The 20,625-nt window shown below is 38.8% G+C and overlaps 1 protein-coding gene across 1 annotated transcript in view; it reads left to right on the top strand.

Moving 5' to 3' along the window:
• Positions 1-20,625, top strand: part of Hsd17b12 (hydroxysteroid 17-beta dehydrogenase 12) — a 155,423-nt gene that overhangs the window by 87,158 nt on the left and 47,640 nt on the right. The window contains exon 4 of the mRNA XM_075961500.1: positions 13,396-13,503. Within this exon, the coding sequence (XP_075817615.1) occupies positions 13,396-13,503 (108 nt within the window). The remainder of the gene's footprint in view (positions 1-13,395; positions 13,504-20,625) is intronic.

The following is a 20,625-nucleotide window of genomic DNA, read 5'->3' as shown; positions in this document are numbered from 1 at the left end:
AACAGGGGTCTTCTGCTTCCTTTTCTAGTGATGAATGGCCAGTTACAAGCTCTGAGATGTCCAAAACCTTTTGTTTGTGATCTGTTCTCCTTAGTGCCGTCTTGTGGATGTCAACAATGTCTTGGGCTTTTATCAAATCTGAGACACTGTTGATGGCAAGTAGTCATGTAAGCACTTGTAAGTACTGTGGGGGTTTGAATAAGAAGGGCCCCCATAGACTCATATCTTTGAATGCTTAGTCATCAGGGAGTAGAACTGTTTCAAAGGATTAGGAGGTGTTGAAGGAGGTATGACACTGGCAGTAGGTTTTGAGTTTTCAAAAACCTGAGCCAGGTCCAGTTTCTCCCTCTCCTGTCCTCCCCTCCTTTCCCCTCCCCTCCCTCCCTCCCTCCCTCCCTCCCTCCCTCCCTCCCTCCCTCCCTCCCTCCCTCCCTCCCTCCCGCCTGCTGGTGGATAAAGATGTAGCTCTAAGCTACATCTCCAGTATCACACCTGTTTACCACCATGTTCCTGCCTTGATGGTTATGGACAAAATTTCTGAAATTATTTGCAAGCCCCAGTTAAATACTTTCTTTTTAAACTGTTGTTTTGGTCATGGTGTCTCTTCACAGCAACAGAACAGTGACTAAGTCAAGCACTGAGAAAGCAGACTTGCTAACAGTTGTGATATTTTATGATTCCAAAGATCAAAGATGAATAAAAATGTATGTCTTTGATTAGATAAATATAGTGATTCAAAAGTCTAATTTAAAGCAGACTGAGTCAAAGAACTAGCTGGATACTGAAGGGAAAGCTGAAAATAGAATACTATGACACATATCCCCTGGGTGATAACACAATAAATAAGTCAACTTAAAATGTAGAGTTGGATGTTCATGATCATCATTGGGATGGGGGAGCATAAATAATCCCCATAGCAACCTGTGTTTGTAGACATAGCACCATTTTATGTATTATCAGAATACACTTCCTTGGCTGTAGAGTTTCATAAGGCACATTTAACATGCCATCACAGAGTGTCTTTACAGGAGCCATGCAGGATGGAGAACTTTGCCTGTGCATCACAGGCCAAGAGATGGGGTGAAAGCTGAGCATCTTGAGTGAGCAGCCCTCTGCCTACCCCACTGGAGCTAGCACTCAGGTCCTGCCTTTCTACTTACATCTCCTCTCTTCCCCGTGAGCTCTCTTTCTGTGTTCCTGGCAATATCATCTTGTAACTGAAGCACAGTAATGAAATCTCCTCTCTGTTTTTTCTCTTGTCTGAACAAACAAATAATTCAGGTGTTTCCATTGGCAGATAAGTTTTTTAGGTGGACAAAATAGCATCAGAGTACTTACAGGTCATGGAATGGCTAGAGTGTCAAAGAGTACCCATACTTACAGGTCATGGGATGACTGCAGCATCAGAGAGTATCCATACTTACAGGTCATGGCATGACTGCAGCATCAGAGAGTACCCGTACTTACAGGTCATGGCATGACTGCAGCATCAGAGAGTACCCGTACTTACAGGTCATGGCATGACTGCAGCATCAGAGAGTACCCGTACTTGCAGGTCATAAGATGGCTGCAGCATCAGAGAGTACCCATACTTACAGATAATGGGGTGGTTGCAGCATCAGAGAGTACTCGTATTTAACAGATCATAAGATGACTGCAGCATCAGAGAATACCCGTACTTGCAGGTCATAAGATGACTGCAGCATCAGAGAATACCCGTACTTGCAGGTCATAAGATGACTGCAGCATCAGAGAGCACCCATATTTAGCAGATCATGGGTTGGCTGCAGCATCATAGGACCATTTGAGCCATCTCCAGTTTTCCCAATGGAATTTTTAAATTCTTTCTCTTAATGACTTACAATCACAAGATTTCCCATTGAGCCATTTATCTTACCCAAAAAGAGGAACATGTGATGTACTCACTTATATTTGGTTTCTAGCCATAAACAAAGGACATTGAGCCTATAATTCATGATCCTAGAGAAGCTAAATAAGGAGAACCCAAAGAAAAACATATAGACATCCTCCTGAATATTAACCTTCATCAGGTGATGAAAGGAGACAGAGACAGAGACCCACTTTGGAACACCAAACAGAAATCTCAAGGTCCAAATCAGGAGCAGAAGGAGAGAGAGTACGAGCATGGAACTCAGGACCGCGAGGGGTGTACCCACACACTGAGACAATGGGGATGTTCTATCGGGAACTCACCAAGGCCAGCTGGCCTGGGTTGAAAAAACCTGGAGTAAAACTGGACTCGCTGAACATAACGGACAATGAGGACTACTGAGAACTCAAGAACAATGGCAATGGGTTTTTGATCCTACTGCACGTACTGGCTTTGTGGGAGCCTAGGTAGTTTGGATGCTCACCTTACTAGACCTGGAAGGAGGTAGGTGGTCCTTGGGCTTCCCACAGGGCAGGGAACCCTGATAGCTCTGTAGGCTGACAAGGAGGGGAACTTGATTGGGGGAGGGGGAGGGCAATGGGAGGCGGTGGTGGGGAAGAGACAGAAATCTTTAATAAATAAATAAATGGAAAAAAATAAAACATTGAATAAATAGAGAGCTTAAAAGAGAATACCATATAGTTATTCTTTGTAAATTTAATTGAAATACTTAATGAAACTTAATAAAAACTAAACTAAACAGATGAGAATAAGCAAAAACTTGGAAGAGAAGACCAACTGAAGAGATTTGTCCAGCTGAAGATATTAAAACGGCTCAGCGGTTAAGAGCACTGCCTGCTCTTCCAAAGGTCCTGAGTTCAATTCCCAGCAACCACATAGTGGCTGATAACCATCTGTAATGAGGTCTGGTGCTCTCTTCTAGCCTTCAGGCATACACACAGACAGAATATTGTATACATAATAAATAAATAAGTAAATATTTAAAAGAAATAAAAATAAAACCTATCTTGAAACTTGAATAACTAAAAGCAGGCTATTAAGAAAGGACAGAAAAATAACAGGTGACCAGTATCATGATGTTCATCTGTTTCCTGGTTCTAATTTGAGAATCAGCCTGGAAGGTACAGTTTTTCAATGGCTTTGTACTCCAGCCATGATAATTCCTTGGATGTGGACCCATCAGAAAGGTATGACCTTGGGCCAGGCAATCCCAGAGGGACTGAACGGCTGCCACACTAGGAACAACAAAATATTCTTGTTGAAGCAACTGACATGGCTCATCTCAGGTCCACAGCAGTCTCCAGATTCTGTTGTAGGTTTGTTCTACTTGTCTGTTCCTATTGATTGATTTATCCTTGGGCAGCAGAGGAGAGGGTGCCTGAACTGGCCTTGTCCCATAGCCACACTGATGAATATCTTGCATATCACCATAGAACCTTGATTTTATTCTATAATAGTTTCTACTATAAGAGATTTAATAGAAGCTGTGTTGTTCCTTAGGTCTCTGTAGGGTGAGAAGGGACAAGGATCAGACTGGCCACAAGTCATTCTAAGGTGTTGGTGTATCTTAGTCTTCCCCAGCAGATGGCTGCTGCTGAATTGGTTGTCGACTGGTGTCTTAGTGAAGTAAAAGTGGCGTTAAGGGTTACTTTATTTTGTATATATACAGTGGTCAGTGTTTCTGTTCATGGTGCTTACTCCACCCTTGTGTTATTTAAAGTTAGATAATTCTTGCCAATTATGCGGTGGAGTCAGAAGCAAAGCTGGGAGTAAGGGAATGATGTGCCTAGCTTAGAATTATTCCCCTAGTTTCTTAAGAAGCTTACCCACTTCTCTCAGTGGGTATATCTACAAAAACAAACTCCGGAATGTTAACTCAGGGAGCATTGTGGAGTGGGGAGGTGAAAAGCCTGTAAGAGTTAGAGGATAAGGGAATTTGCCGTGAGAGTGTATCTATAGTAATATCAGAAGCTAATCATGAAGTCTCACCAACATGACTGAACAAGGACAACAGCAGTACACGTGCCAAAGTGATGGGGTAAGTCCCGCAAAGCCTCAACTCTGTACAAAGAACTGCAGTCAACTAAGACATTCTGAGAGTGAGAGAAATATCTTCCTTGGGGAACAGTACACAAATTGGTCATCTAATGCCAAATGGCCAGCACTAAAATTATACATATAAAATAACATTATGCAAACCTAGTAGGTTGTGTTTAAGAATATATATATGTAAAAAAGAGACCATGAGTTTGAAAGAGAGCACAGAGGGATATGTGGAAGGGTTTGAAGGGAGGAAAAGAGAAGGGGAAAATTATGTAATTATAGTCTTAAAAAATAAATCAAACAAATGCTAGCCACTTACCATATCAGCCTTTAAGGACATAAGCACTTACTTCTCGTCTTGAGTGTTTGGTCACAGAGAAGAGTTTTTGTCCAGGTTTGATGTGCACTGTTGTTTTCCTTTCCCTCAGCTTGGAGGATGTGGAACCCATTCATGGAATCCTCATGGCCTGTCCCTGAGCTTGGGCAAGAACATGATCTTAGGAAGGAATTGTAGTAGATATCTCCAGGATTCCTGTCAGTGAAAGGGGTTTACCAAGAAATGCCCATCTTCTTCCACTGGACATTGTCATCAGCATGATACAGGAATGGCCCTCATTAAATCAAGAAGGGGAGTGAACCTAAGAAGACGAGAACACAATGGGGAAGTCTTTGATCACATGTGTCAAAACAGAGCCTAGACCTTGTCTTTCAGAAACTCAGTTCTATCTGGGCAGATTAAACATAAACAAATGAGTACATACTTTATTAAAAGCAATGGTGTCAGTGGTGCTAAGGGAGAGAGCTCTATGCTTTAAAAGTTGGGCAAGTAGGCTTCTCTGAGAAGGTAATATCTGTCTGCTCAAGGACCCAACAGAGATAAGGAATTTGAAAGAACATTTCAGACAGAAGAAAAAGGAGGTATGAATGCCTTAGATGTATTTGGAACACATTGTGTTCAAGGAACTATGAGGAACCCTGTGCCTAGAACTGGGGAATAGTAGGAAGAATAGCTGGAGATGAGCAAGAGAAGTAGCAGGCTTCTTGCCAAGGACTTCCAGCTCTTACTACAAAAGAGGTGGAACTATGTAGAAGTTCTGGAGGAACAGGAGAAGGCCTATAGTCGAGGCAATGGAAAAAAGTTAAAACGGATAAGTAGTAGTGCTTCCTGGACGAGAACATGATTTGAGGTTACCCGGGAATAACTTAAAAATGTTTAATTATCTTGAAAAACTTGCAGGAGCCATGTTGCCTGTTACAGTGTGAATGCAAAGAAAGCTTTATAGAGTTCTTCACCCAGAGCCTTCTTTCCAAAAGTCCATCAAATTGATTGTAGCCTCATGTATATCCAATGACGTACACTAATGCAGGTGCCTTCACCAAATCCTGTTTGATATGCAGGGTGAATTTGAGTGGTGTGTTGGGCTTTTGTTTCTAGAGACATTTACTTAGTTCTCAGTGCTTATGTGGGAAAAAAAAAATGCATTGCTTTTCAAATCAAGTAGCTATAAGTATTTTATTTTATTCTTGAGTAAAGTTTTATGTTGAATATAATGTATCTTTTAGTGTTTTGTTTTGGGTCTTCTTTTTCCATGTTACTCTGGAACTGTTTTAAAGTCAGTGTTAAGTACAGTGGAGAGGTAGGGAGTTCTAGTAAGACATAATTGGACCAGCAATAAGTGACAGTTATTCTCCAGTGCATGAACACACATCTTACTGACTGTACAGGAACTGTGTTTACCTTTAACACCAGGAAAGCTGTTTCTTGTTTAGTTCTTCTTTCTAGGTTGTTCATTGATTTCTATATAGGGTCAATACTTTTCGTTGAGTCTAACTAAAGATCTAATCTGTCACAAACCAGCTCTTTAGTTTCAGCAACAAATCCATTGAGATCAAGAATGGATACTTCCTCTGAGATTCATTGTGAAAACTGCAGGATGAGCTCACATTGCCTTCCACTGAAGAATGGTTTATTTTTTGGAAGCAGGAGTTTTTAAATGGATTATTTTGTATTACCCTAAGTCAAAGAAGGACATTCTTAGCCTTATTGGGAAGAAGTTGTAGCACAATTAACAAAAACCCAGAGACAGATGTTAGGATTCAACCTGAAGGATCAGAAAACTAAAGCAGCCAAGCCATGAGAGAACTCTTACTTCTGTGAAATCTTAAGTCTGAAAAGAGAGCAAGTTTCCTTTTCATCCTGCCTTATATTTCTCTCTAGTACTGAGATTAAAGGCATGTACCATCACTGCTGGGCGTCTATGGCTTGCTAGTGTGACTTCTGGAATTAAAGGAGTGTTGCCACTGCTGCCTGGCCTGTATGTCTGACTACTGTGGCTGTTTTGCGTTCTGATCTTCAGGCAAGCTTTATTTATTAAAATACAAATGAACTATCACTACATTTCCTTTTTTTGCCAAAGATAATAAGATGGCTATGACTAATATAAGAAAAGCTATATACAATAAGTACAATAATATGCAATATATCCAGTCAGTAAATAATCAACAATGTCTAGTTCATATGCATTTACAAATAAAGAGAAAATACTTCATATGTATTCTATCTTGGTGAGTCCAAAGTCTTGTACCTAATTTACCTTCTATCATAACTTGCTTCCTGCACCTGATAAACAAAGAAAACCTTAACTACCTAGTCTTCAACTCCCTCAGAGACCCAAGAAGGAACTAATATTAACTGAGTAAGCAGGAAGTACAAGCAATCAACTTTCAAAAAAATATGAGAAATGACAGAAATAGCCCATTCTGAGTCAGCAAATCTTTAAAGTATATGAGCTGATTTAATTCTTTTTTTTTCTGTAGTTTTTTTTCCTGTCCAGTGTCTCTCCGCAGTTGTTCCTTTCTCATTAGCATTTAGAAAATTCAAAGTTAATAATGCTTACGCAATCTGTTTCTGGCGAGATTTCTGTTTGTTTAACATTCTTTAGAGTTCAATTTGTTAGTTCTATAACTGCCTGGCCTGTAGAATTTTGTGATATACCTGTAATATGCTTTATATTACAATATAAATATTACAAAAAACTGTTTGATTTCTTAGCAACATATGCTAGAGCATTGTCTGTCTTTATTTGTACAGGTATACCCATCATGGCCATAACTTCCGGCAAATGGGTGATTACTTAATCTGCCTTTTCTGAACTCAAAGCAGTTGCCCATTGAAAACCTGAATAGGTATCGATGTTGTTGCGTATGTGTTTTAGTTTTCCAAATTCTACAAAAAGTCATTAAGAGTCTACAGTCAATATCTCTTAATTTGTACCTTTTGGGATCTAATTTTTTGTAAACCTATTATATAACCTACACAATAAATAGAATCTCCTCTTTGTACTTTTATAGGAACAATCTGTAATTCCCCAAGGCAAAATTTTCTTTACTTTTTCAAACATTCTTTCTAAAGTAACTACATTTAAATCAGATGGTAAAATATTGTTCATGTAATGGTAAACTATAGTTGAAAAATTGCTTACATATCATTTCAAATGGTTGACTTACAAAATATTGCCACTGGGTGGGGCTATTTAAAATTCCGTGTGGGACAACCTTCCATTGATCTCTCTTAGCAGGCTGAGATTATTATAAGTAGGCACTGTGAAGGGAATTTTTTTCTTTTTTCTTTTTGTAAGAGTATAGTGAAGAAACAACCTTTTAAATCAATAACCGTAAGAGGCCATGCTTTAGGTAATAGAGAAGACAGAGGAATGCCAGACTGTAGAGAGCCCATTACCTTATTAACAGCTCTTAGATCTCTTACTATTCTCCATTTTCCAGATTTCTTTATAACAATAAATACAGTCCAAGGGCTGGTTGATTCTTCAATATGCTGAGCATCTAGTTGCTTCGGTACCAGCTGCTCTAAAGCCTGCAGTTTCTAAAGGCCATTGCTTAACCCAAATAGGTTTGTCTGTGGACCATTTTAAAGGTAGGGCTGTTGGTGCCTTTGAAATACCAGCAGCTGTTGTGCCCTGTTCTTGTACAACCTGAATGGATTGGTAACTGTTCTTTATAAAGCCTTTTAATAGTTTCCCCAGAAGCATATGTTAATTTATGCTTTGGTTCTCAGATTGAGGGAATGTTAATCTGGGTATTCCATTGCTGTAAAAAATCATTTCTTCACAAATTCATTGCTATGTTAGCCTCTTATTTTAAAATTACCCTCTGTCCTTCTGGCCCTAGATATTCAACCTATCTTGTGCTCTGCTTTTCCTGAGATAAAGTTCCAATCCCTAAAAACTGAACATTTATATCCTGAAGAGGCCAATTTGGTTGTGAGCCTAGCCTTTAACTGCTGAGCCATCTCTCCAGCCCTGAAGAGGCCAATTTGAATGCCAAGATTCTTATGAAACTATTGTTACATCTGCACCTGTGTCTACCAGACATTCAATGACAATGCCATTTATTTGTATTTTTAATTTTGGTGTATGTTCATTTATAAAAGTTTTACAAAATACTCGCTTTGTGGTTTCTCCTTATTTTTTTGCCCTATCTTTGTAAAGTGTACACATAATCCAGGTGTTTTGAATGGATTATTTTTAGGAAAAAGAGTGTTTCTAGGAATGCCCTGTTTACAATACCCTTTAAAGTGATCTTGTTTGCCACAATTATAATATTTGACATTTTGATTTTTTTCCCTCAAACCTCTAGAACTCACCTTTCTATGGATTGTCATGTTCATAAGATTCAATATTAATAGTATCTCGAATCCATTCCTCCAAAGGTGACCTTGCCTTTAATGGCCTAATTATCCTTTTGCATAGAGAATTGACATTTTCAAAAGCCAGAGATTCAATTACTATTTGTCTGACTTCTGAATTTAGTATCATTCTATTTACTGCTGCAGTCAATCTTTGTAAGATATCTGTGAAGACTTCCTTTGAACCCTGTATAACTTCTGTAAATGACTCCATTTTCTTTCTTATTTTTCCAATTCTGTTCCTAGCATTCAAAGGTCCTGCATGATATAAATCCAGGGTATAGTCATCATATACAGCTTGCCATTCTATAGTAGCATAATCATCTCTAAGAACTTGATATAGGGGGATTTTCCTACCTCTAGCATTACTCCATTGTTCAATAGTCTTAGCCTCTTCACTGAACCTGGTACTCCATTGTTATCGCACCAGGCTCTAAAACACCTTTAACCTCTATCCATTTTCAGATATAATTCTATTACAGACAGACCTCGAGTTTAACATTTGCTTCACAAAAGGTGACTCTAAGTCATATGAGACTACGGCTTCCTTGAATCAACTTAATTCTAACATTGGCACAGGAGTCCACTTAGCTGTAAAACAAAAAAACCTCTACCATTTGGAAATTCCATAAAGCTACTGGTTATATTAAGTGTGGTTGTCTGAAAACCTTAAGCTGTTCTATTCTCTCTTTTTTTATTGTTTTTATTGAGCTATATATTTTTCTCCACTCCTTCCCTTCTTCTTCCCTCCCCTTCTACCGTCTCCCATGGTCCCCATGCTCCCAGTTTACTCAGGAGATGTCCTTTTTTACTTCCCATGTACATTAGATCCATGTATGTCTCTCTTAGGGTCCTCATTGTTGTCTGGATTCTCTAGGAATATAAATTGTAGGCTGGTTTTGCTTTACTTTCTGTCCAAAGACACTTAGGAATATGACATTTGTCTTTCTGGGTCTGGGTTACCTCACTCAGTATGATGTTTTCTAGATCCATCAATTTGCCTGCAAATTTCAAGATGTCATTTGTTTCTGCTGTGTAGTGCTCCCATTGTGTAAATGTACCACATCTTCCTTATCTGTTCTTTGGTTGAGGGGCATTTATGTTGTTTCCAGGTTCTGGCTATGACAAACAATGCTACTATGAACATAGTTGAGCACATGCCCTTGGGGTATGATAGAACATTCTTTGGGTCTTACAGATGTAAGATGGAATCTCAGAATTGTTTTGATTTGCTTTTTTTCTGATGGCTAAGGATGTTGAACATTTCCTTAAGTTTCTTTCAGCCATTTTAGATTTTCTCTATTGAGAATTTTCTGTTTTGATCTATACCCATTTTTTATTGGAATTTTTTTTTGATGACCAATTTCTTGATTTCTTTGTATATTTTGGAGATTAGCCCTCTGTCCAATGTGGGATTGGTGAAGATATTTTGCCATCTGTTGGATGCTGTTTTGTTTTGTTGCTCATGTTCGTTGCTTTATAGAGGCTTCTCAGTTTCAGGAGGTCCCATTTATTAATTGCTTGTCTTCCTGTCTGTGCTGCTGGGGTTATATTTAGGAAGTGGTCTCCTGTGCCAATGCGTTCAAGTGTACTTCCCACTTTCTCTTCTATGAGGTTCAGTGTGGCTGGCTTTCTGTAGAAGTCTTTGGTTCATTTGGACTTGAGTTTTGTTCATGGTGGTAGATATGGATCTATTTTTCATTTTTCTACATGTTTATATCCAATTATGCCAGCACTATTTGTTAAATATGCTTTTTTCCATTTTATATTTTTTTCCTTCTTTGTCAAAAATCAGGTATTCAAAGGTGTGTGAATTGATATGTGGGTCTTTGATTCACTTCCATTGATTCTCCTGTCTATTTTTATGCCACTAGCAGGCTGTTTTCAGTACTGTAGCTCTGTAGTAGAGTTTGAAGTCAGGGATTGTGATGCTTCCAGAAGTTCCTTTTTTGTACAGGATTGTTTTTGCTCTTCTGTATTCTTTGTTTTTCCATTTACAGTTGAGTACTATTCTTTCAAGGTTTGTGAAGAATTTTGCTGGGATTTTTGATAGGCATTGCATTGAATTTGTAGATTGCTTTTGGTAAGATTGCCATTTTTACTATGTTAATTCTACTTACCCAAGAGCATGGAGATCTTTCCATTTCGGGTGTCTTCAATATTTTTCTTCAAAGATTTAAAGTTCTTGTCATACAGGTCTTCCACTCCTCTGATTAGAGTTACTCTAAGATATTTGTGGCTATTGTGGAGTGTGATGTTTCTCTGATGTTTTTCTTTTTCTTGAGTTAATCTTGTATTCTGCTGCATTACTGAAGGTGTTTATGAGTTGTAGGTGTTCCTTGGTATAATTTTTGGAGTCACTTATATAAACTATCATATCATCAGCAAATAGCGAGAGTTTGAGTTCTTATCTGATTTTAATCCCCTTGATCTCCTCTTGTTGTATTATTGCTCTAACTAGACCCTCAAGTATTATATTAAATAGATACAGAGAGAGTGGACAACCTAGTCTTGTTCCTAATTTCAGTGAGATCACTTTGAGTTTCTCTCCATTTAGTTTGATATTGACTATTGGCTTGCTGTATATTGCCTTTATTATGTTTAGATATGTTCTTTGTATCTCTGCTGTCTCCAAGACCTTTATCATGAAGGAATATTGTATTTTGTCAAAGGCGTTTTAGCATCTAATGAGATGATCTTTTTCTTTTCAGTTTGTTTATTTTTTATTTTTTTAATTTATTTTTATTTAAAAATTTCCACCTCCTCCCATTTCCCTCCCGCTCCCCCCTCCTCCCATCCCCTTCCCCCTCCCTCAGTTTATTTATATGGTGGATTACATTGACAAATGTTCATATGTTGAGCCATCCCTGCATCTCTGGTATGAAACCAACTTGAGTATAGTTTGATGTTAGATCATAGGATGACATTTCTGATGTGTTCTTGGATTTGATTTGCCATTATTTTATTGAGTATTTTTTGCAGCAATGTTCATGAGGGAGATTGGGGAGGGGCGAGGGAGAGGGAGGGAGGGAGGGAGGGAAGGTGAGGGAGAGAGAGCCAACTGTCTGAAAAATATGTGGGGATTGTTCTCTAAGGTGGATGAGTTCTATGACTTTCGAGCTCAGGTGCTTCTGGAGTTTGGCTGGCAGTTGGAGACTTTCAGAGAGGCTACAACAAGAAAATCCCAAACTTGCTCTGAGGCTTGGAGAAAAAAAGAAAAGAAAGCTAAGCCAAGTGCTGGTGGCTAAAATGCCAAAGGCAAATGGCTTTTCTGTGAATTCGTACCAATTTTATCACGATTAATAAATACCCAGAGATAGATAATAGGGTTCAACCTGAAGATCAGAAAAGCAAAGCAGCCAAGCCTCTAGAAAGCTAAATCTTCAGACTGAAAAGAGAGTGAGTTCCTGTCTCATACTGCCTTATATATTTCTCTAGTATTGGGTTAAAGGCGAGCGAGCACCACCACCACCGGGCCTTTGTGGCTAGCTAGTGTGACTTCTGGGACTAAAGGTGTATGCCATTGCTGCCTGGCCTGTATGTCTGACCAGTGTGGCTGTTTTGTGTTCTGATCTTCAAAAAAAAAAAAAAAAAGAAATGAAATATCACTGCAAGTGGCAGAGGAAGGGAAGGCCTAGCATTTGTGAAGTGCCTCCTGCACCAGTGGTCATCATCTGAGCCAGTGGACTAAGCTGGATAGAGGTTAGTTCATTGTCGCAGAAGATGCTGAGGTTCCTAGAGGATGTCTGTCTTGCTCAATAGTCATTCTATAGAGAAGTATAGGAATGAGATTGGTGTCTATGTCTGGGTGACCTCAGAGCCCACATTCTTCAAAGGGTTTGGCTAGCGAAGATAGAAGGAAATGGAAGTTGTATGCTATCCTTGATGAGTGTGTTTTTGTAGATCTCACTCTTGTTTACATCCCCAGCTCTTGGGATCTTAATCATCTTGAGGAAAGCACTGAGGTCGTTTTTAAGTCATTTTGTATATTTATTGCTGTGCACTTGATGTTGCTTTTTAAGTGTAGTGATTCAACTAACTTATCCAATCCAAAAACTGCAGTAAGATCATATTCCTTTTCCTAAGATGAACTTTTTCTTTTAATGTTTCTCACTTTGGGATACTTTACAACAGAGCCTGGGAAGTGGTTCAGCAGTTAAGAGCACTGGCTGCTCTCCCAGACGACCTGAATTCCATTCTCAGCACCCACAGAGCAGCTCACATCTGTCTGTCACTCCAGTTCCAGGGAATCTGGTGTGCTTACACAGACGTACATGCAAGCAAAACACCAATGCATATAAAAAAAATAAATCTTTTTAAAAGCTACTTTATACCATAGAGACTTCTTCCTGAGGTTAAGAGACATCAATTTACAGCTAAAATCACAAAGGAAGTGATATTTAAAGAGTATATAATGTGATATGAATCATATTGTGTTATTTGTGCTTAACTTTGAAAAAGTGGTTACCATTATTGATTCACAAGAGGAAAATTGACAAGGCACACTCAGGCAACTCAGTAAGGATGCTGGGACTTTTAATTGCTGAACTATTGTTTTGTTGACTCTCTATCATTTCTTACATAGTCTTGATTGCTTGAAATTATCCTGCTCTAAATGTCATATCAAATTGGGGGGAGAAAATTTGAAAGGATAATGTTATCCAGTGATTTAATCATAATTGCCATGTATTAATTTTCCTTTTTGCTCATCATTTGTCCTTTTTTTTCCTTCCAGAAGAAAAATACAAAGTGGAAACAAGGACCATTGCTGTTGACTTTACACTGGATGATATTTATGATAAAATTAAGACAGGCCTGGACGGTCTTGAAATTGGCGTTTTAGGTTTGTATTTTTGCCATATTTATGACTCATCTTGTTCATTCTTTGGCTTTTACTGTGTGTTTATTTTCTCTTTGGAGGTTAGGTGTTTAGTGGTAAGATTATTACTGATCCAGTTGATAGCTAACCTGTATGTACTTGAAGCTTTGCTTGTAGATCAGTGACTTTAAAGTTCAGTTATGTTTTGTTTACTTTATGTCCAGTCTCAGCTTCTCTGTATATATTAGCCACAATGAAAGGCTGGGCTTGGTAGTGACACCTGTAATCCCAGTATTCAGGAGGCAGAGGCATGCTTCTATGGTAACTGTCCTTTAAGGTGCATGATGCTGATCATTCATGGCTAAGGAGATGGAGATCTGCCAAAGTTGTTAACTCTTGTTCCCTGCAAAGCCTTTGTAGATACTGTCCACAGTCTTAATTTCATGAAATGTTAACACTGCAGAAAAAAATATTTTTATCTGCTTTATACACAAAAGAACTCTTCCATACACACTGTGTCTTAGTTAGGGTTTCTATTTCTATGAAGCAACCATGACCACAACAACTCTTAGAAAGGAAAACATTTAATTGGGGGTGACTTACAGTTTCAGAGGTTTAGTCCATTATCTTCATGGTTGTGTGAGGCACATTGGTGCTGGAGAAGGAACTGAGAGTTCTACATCTTGATTTGCAGGCAACAGAAAGTGAACTGAGTACCATACCAGGCATAATGTGAGCTTTTATGAGACCTCAAAGCCTGCCTCCACAGTGACACACTTCCTCCAAAAAGGCAGTACCTATTCCAAGGCTATACTTCATAATAGTGCCACTCCTTATAGGCCAAGTGCTCAAACACACGAGTCTGTGGGGGCCATACACATTCAAACCTCCACATATTCCATGTTTCATCTCTTTGCGCAGAAATACTGCAGTTAAAATGCATGCTGTCAAGAGCCTTGGGTTTTGTCTAAAGTAACAGAAAGACCGAGGCCAGCCTGTCTCTTCTGTTTTCTCTAAGTCTATTGCTGTGTTTTGTTTTACCTCAGTTGCTTGCTGTTCCTAGAGAACCAAATGATTTTGCTGATATCATGGGAGTATTGAACTGTGATATGAAAAAAAATTATCAGATAGTACTGACGGGAAAATAAGAGACCAAATATCACATTTTTTCATGTGTGGAGTGGAATCTGCGTTTTATATATATATATATATATATATATATATATATATATATATATATATATATATATATATATATATATATATATATATATATATAGAGAGAGAGAGAGAGAGAGAGAGAGAGAGCAATCACATACACACATATGATACTAGTTACTAGTACAGAAAGAGAAACTATGAGAAAGAAGGGAATCAGTAAGGAGAGGGAAAAGGGGAAAAGGGATAAAGCGATGGAGGGTTGTGGGGCTAAGAGTGAAAAAATACATGAGATACCGTGTGTGTGCTTGTCTCTGTGCAAATGCACATGAAGGCCAGAGTTCAAACTTGGGTGTCTCTGTTTTCTGTCCACCTTGTGTTTTAAGATGACCAATTATTGGAACCTGAAGTTTACCAATTAGGCTAGGCTGGGGCCCAGGGATACTTCTGTGCTGGAATTACAGTTAGGCACTATCATGCCTGTCTCTTTTATAGGATGCTGGGAATTGAACTTGTTTGCTTGTGGTTACAAGGCTCACACTGACCATTCTTCCCAGTCCCTTTAGGATGGCCTTTTTATAATTTTTGTTTGTTTGTTTTTTGTTTTTTAGAGATAGGCTTTCTCTGTGTAACAGCTCTGACTATCCTGGAACATGCTTTATAGACTAAACAGATCCTGAACTCAGAACCATTTGCGTATGCCTTCTGCATGCTGGGATTAAAGGCGTACACTACCATGCCTGGCCTCCTAAATAAAGCTGTTTGTAAAGTCATTTACCCAAGTATAATCCCATTAAATATTCTTGGACATGTAGCTAACCTGGCCTGCCTAGTCTATACCATACATCCTTATGCTTGTCCCATCTGTATAATTTATACTCCTGCCTCACTTTCTGTAGAACTAACTAGATGAATAAAAACAGAGGACTAGTGTTCACCTTTGTGTCTATCTGTTCTTTTGTAAATACATACATTGGGAGAAATCTCTAAAAGTTCTTCTTCCTTACCCTAAATGTGGGATTAGTTAAATACCACCAACACGAGGGAAAGTTCTGAGTGTTTTTAAGCTTGCAAAAGAAGCTTAAACTTGCTTGTTAATAGAGATGCTCATGGCCCTCCCCACCTTCAGACTAGTGATGGACTGGGAATGGTGAAGGCTATCTTAGGCAGGAAGATGGTTGGTAATCCCTAATAAAAGGTGACTGGACTGGGAAACAGTTATCATGTTGTGGGAGAATGGCTTGCTTTTAGAAGTAGTTTGTGTTATTGTAATTGTTCTTTGTAGATCTCAGCTACTTTTCACTGAGTCATTGCTAAATGGTGGATACTGTAGGATCATGAAATTTGAGATTGGAGATATTGGACATCAGGTTTGTGCAGGACTGGGGGATTGTTTGGGCACTCTTTCCTCATCTAGACTGTATCAGAACTGAAGAAAGGCTTCAGTTTGAGTTCAGGCATAGTAAATTTGTTAGAGATAAGAGTTCAGGGCATGTGGTCCCCGAGCACCCCTTAGCTTCCCCCACTCCTCCTCCTGATCTCCTTTCTAGAATTCTAGTACTTTCCTTAGTACATATGCACTGATATATATACACAGGACAGATGTTTTCCGTGCCTCCCATGCTAATTGAATCAGCATAATCCAGCTCCTTAGTAAGTGGAAACCTGTGAGGTAGTAATTTGTATTTGATTGTTCATTTGTTAATTTATAAATGAGTGAAGTAGAGGTGTGACAGTGAATAAGGAAAGATATATATGTCCTTATGTAGGGTAGTGTTCTATAGAAAGGACAACAATGAGCAAAGTTGTTTTGTTTTATCTGGGATAGGGCACACTATAACAAGAGCCAGGGGGAGTTGATAAAAGGGGACATAATTATGACTTGGCTTAGCCAGTGGGGTCAGCAAAAGGAAAAGTCCAGAAATATTTAGGAAATAGAAAAAGCTGGTGGTGGTGCCAGATTTCAGATGGCACAGGGAAGGAAATCTGTAGGTGACACACCCATTTATTAAGCACCATATACTAAAATGAACTATTGAGGAGTAACCTTTTAGGAAGATGCTCATTTAAGTTTGTGGTGCCTCTAGGACAGTGAGTGGTTCTCATGACCTTCAAAAGACCATTGGAAAACATGGGTATTTACATTGCATTCATAACAATGGCAACATTACAGTTATGAAGTATCAAAAAAGGAATTTTATGGTTGGGGGTCACCACAGCATGAGGTATTAAAAGGTTGCAGCACTAGGAAGGTTGAGAACCACTGCTCCAAGTGGTATTGTAGATAGTTGGAAAAGTATATCCAGGTTTCACTGGAGATAGAGTTTGGAGTCTGATTATCTAAGAATAGTTTTTTAATGGAGCAGCAAGACTTGAGATAATTCAAGAAGATAGCTGAAGACAGAGCTCTGTGGATTGCTCTTCCCTCATCTAAGGCCACCAGTGGTGTGGAGGATGAATTTTCTTTGTATAAGTTCAGCTCTGTTCAGTAGAGCTGTAATATAAGTTACATATGCCTTCCTGTTTCAGTAAGCTCACATTTTAGATATATTTTTATTCTTTAAGAATTTCCTACTTTCAGGGCAGGAGAGATAGCTCAGAGGTTAAGAGCATTGCCTGCTCTTCCAAAGGTCCTGAGTTCAATTCCCAGCAACCATATGGTGGCTCACAACCATCTGTAATGGGGTATGGTGCCCTCTTTTGGCCTGCAGACATACATGGAAGGAATGCTCTGTATACATAATAAATAAATAAATAAATAAATAAATATTCAAAAAAGAATTTCCTACTTTGTATTTTAATCATATTTGTCCCTACTCTTCCCCTCATCTAATTTCCCCCATATCCTTTCATCTCCCACCGCTCCCATTTTCATGTCTTTTTAAAAATAATAATCAATGCATCCTAATTTGTGCTGACCATGGGTATAGGGACATTTACTGGGGCTTGGTCAACCTACCAGGGAGTAGCCCCACATTTTAAAAAAGATAAAAGTAAACAGGTGCACTTAATTATAATATCTTTTATTTGAACTTAAGTATATCCAGAACATTAACACATTAACCTATAACCAGTGTAAAAATTATTAAAATAGGGCCAGTGAGATGGCTTCGGTAGGTAAAAATGCTTTCTATGAAAACCTGATTACATGAGTCTGACTACCTTATCCCATGGTGGAAGGAGAAAACACTTCTGAAAGTTTGTTGTAAGGAGGCTGCTTGTTGGTTCTCAGACTCCCAAAATAACTACACAGAAACTGTAATAATCACTGCTTGGCCCATAGGCTCTAGCTTCTTATTGGCTACCCCTTACATCTTAATTTAACCCATATCTATTAATCTGTGTATTGCCATGACGCTGTGGCTTACCAGGTAAAGTTCCAGTGTCTGTCTCCGGCGGGGCTACGTAGCTTCTCTTTGACTCTGCCTTCTCTCTCTCTCTCTCTCTCTCTCTCAATGTGTGCGTGTCTCTTCCAGCCTGGCAATGTTCTGTTAAGCCATTGACTGAGAGTAGCTTCTTTATTCATTAACCAATAAAAGCAACACATACAGGACTTCCCACACCAAAAGTTGCTCTCTGATCTCCACGCGTACCTGTGACCCTCACATCCTGCACTGACATTCACACACAGTAATCAATAAAATAAGTGTTTTTAGAAATACTTAAGTAGAGTTGGGCAGTACTGGAGCACGCCTTTAATCCCAGTATTCTGGAGGAAGAGGCAGGTGGATCTCTGTGAGTTCAAGGACAACCTGGTCTACAGGCTCCAAAGCTACATACAGAATTCCTGTCTCAAAAGACATTAATTAATTAATTAATAATAGATAAACAAAATTACTTAAATAGTTTACATTCTTTTAAATACTAAATCTTTGAAATCTTAAATACATCTTACATTATATTTCAGTTCTTACTAGCCATATTTTAAGTACTCATTCGGACTTGTGACATATGTCTACCAGGTATTCGGCTCCCATTTGCCATGTTTAATTCTCAGTTTATATGGAGAGCCAGAAATGCAACTGCTACGTTTTTCTTAAGATTCTGGAGCTGTATTGTCAATTAAAGACAACCTGGCAATGTTCAGCATTTCTGATTGTCACTTCAGTCTATTTGTTCTGTTTGCTCATAGTAGGTCAAGGCCATGGATGCCATTGAGCACACTATCACATAAAAGCAGACTGGCCTGAAATGTCAGTAGAGTTTAGGCAAAGAAACCCTACTTTAAAGTTACTGGTCGAGGCTGGCGAAAGGGCCCAGTGGTTAAAGCATCCGTTGCACAATTCTAAGGACCTGAGTTCAGATTCTCAGAATCCATGTAAAGTTAGATGCAGTAGTTTGCATTTATAATCTCAACCTTCTACTGTGAGATGGAGACAGGAGAATCTCTGGAAGCTCTTGGGCCAATTAGCCTTACAGATGCAACATCAAATGACAAGAGACCCTGCTTCAAACAAGTTGAAAGGTGAGGACTAACACCTGAGATTGTCTTCTGAACTACACATGCATGTTTACACTCTCTCTCTCTCACACACACACACACATACGTAAAGTTACTGATTGAATACTTGCTGAAATACAATACAGCTTTGGTTTTGATTTCTAGTTGAACTCAGGTCAATAATAAAAATAATTACAGCTGATGTTTTCATCAGCACTGAAAATCACTGCAGTACCTGCACGCATGTTCTCATTAGCTGGGCTTTGCTTTCAAGTTGCTTTGTATTCTGTATTATCTCCTTAGCTATTGACTCTTCTAGCAAATGGGTTACCTGGATCTTGCATTGTAATTTTGAAGTCACTATCAAAGCACCTTCATAGGCTCAATTTTATCTTACTCCTATGTTATATTTCAACTCTAATGTGCAGGCTCAGTGCAACCCTCTAAAACTTATGAGATTAGTCTCTCATTGTTTTATTTCTCATGGATTCTTAGTTTTCTTTTTACCTTCCTTTTTCTGATCTTGATAGCACCCCCCACCTCCCCAGACAGGGTTTCTCTGTAGCCTTGGAGCCTGTCCTGGAACTTACTCTGTAGACCAGGCTGGCCTCAAACTCATGGAGATCCGTTTGCCTCCCGAGTGCTGAGATTAAAGGTGTACTCCCCGCACCGCCCAGCTTACTCTTAAGTATCAATTGACTTCTAAAATGACGCAGCAGTTTGTGTACATGTATGTGTGAATTTGTTTGGGGTGGGACTTGTTTTCCTCTATTGCTTTGCGTCTTAGTTTTTGAGACAGGGTCTGTTCCTGAGTTTGGTGTTTACTGGTCAGCAGGTCTCTTGTTCCTGCCTCCCAGCACTGGGATTGTAGGCATGTGCAGTTGGACCTAGCGTTGCTTTTCTTTGCTGTTGTTCTTGTTTGTTTCTTTGTTTAATGTGGGTGCTGAAGATCTGAACTCAGTCCTCCTGCTTACATGGCAAGCACTTTACCAATTAAGCATCTCCCCAGACCTCCAAACCTAGCAATTAATATTAAAGTTACAGGAAGAGTTTTTCCTACTGAGTATTAATTATAACTAGTAATAGTAGAAATAAAAATATCACTAGGATATACTATTTGAAAAGCAATAAGCACAAAACTATAATCAAGACTTAATAAGGAAAATTAGTATTCTCAGAATTAGAAAGGAAAATGGTAAAGCTTTTTATAATGAAGGAAACGTTAAGATTTCAATGAGGTAAGTGGGAAAAAAACAGCTCTGAACTGTGCAAATTTATACTGAAAGGTCACCATAAACTGATGAGACTAAAAATGCATAGGCTGAGAAGTTAGATCCATAGTCTGTTATATAAAAAAGTTAGCAGGTGCTGTTGTCTTCCAGGCAAATGCCAATAAGTCCAGATTCCAGAAAGCTTATGAAGTTTCACCATTTAGAGAAAAGTGCGTTCTTTTACTAAGAAAGCAACTGGTTAACCAAATATGATTGCTGTCATGCTTACTTGATCTAGGAGGAGACTCATTTGTGTTCCAGATTGGTTTGGAGGAC

This window comes from Microtus pennsylvanicus, chromosome 2, assembly GCF_037038515.1.
Source record: "Microtus pennsylvanicus isolate mMicPen1 chromosome 2, mMicPen1.hap1, whole genome shotgun sequence".
In the NCBI taxonomy this organism is placed as follows: domain Eukaryota; kingdom Metazoa; phylum Chordata; class Mammalia; order Rodentia; family Cricetidae; genus Microtus; species Microtus pennsylvanicus.
Note: the sequence above shows the minus strand (reverse complement) of the source record. Positions and strands in the feature narration are given on the sequence as shown.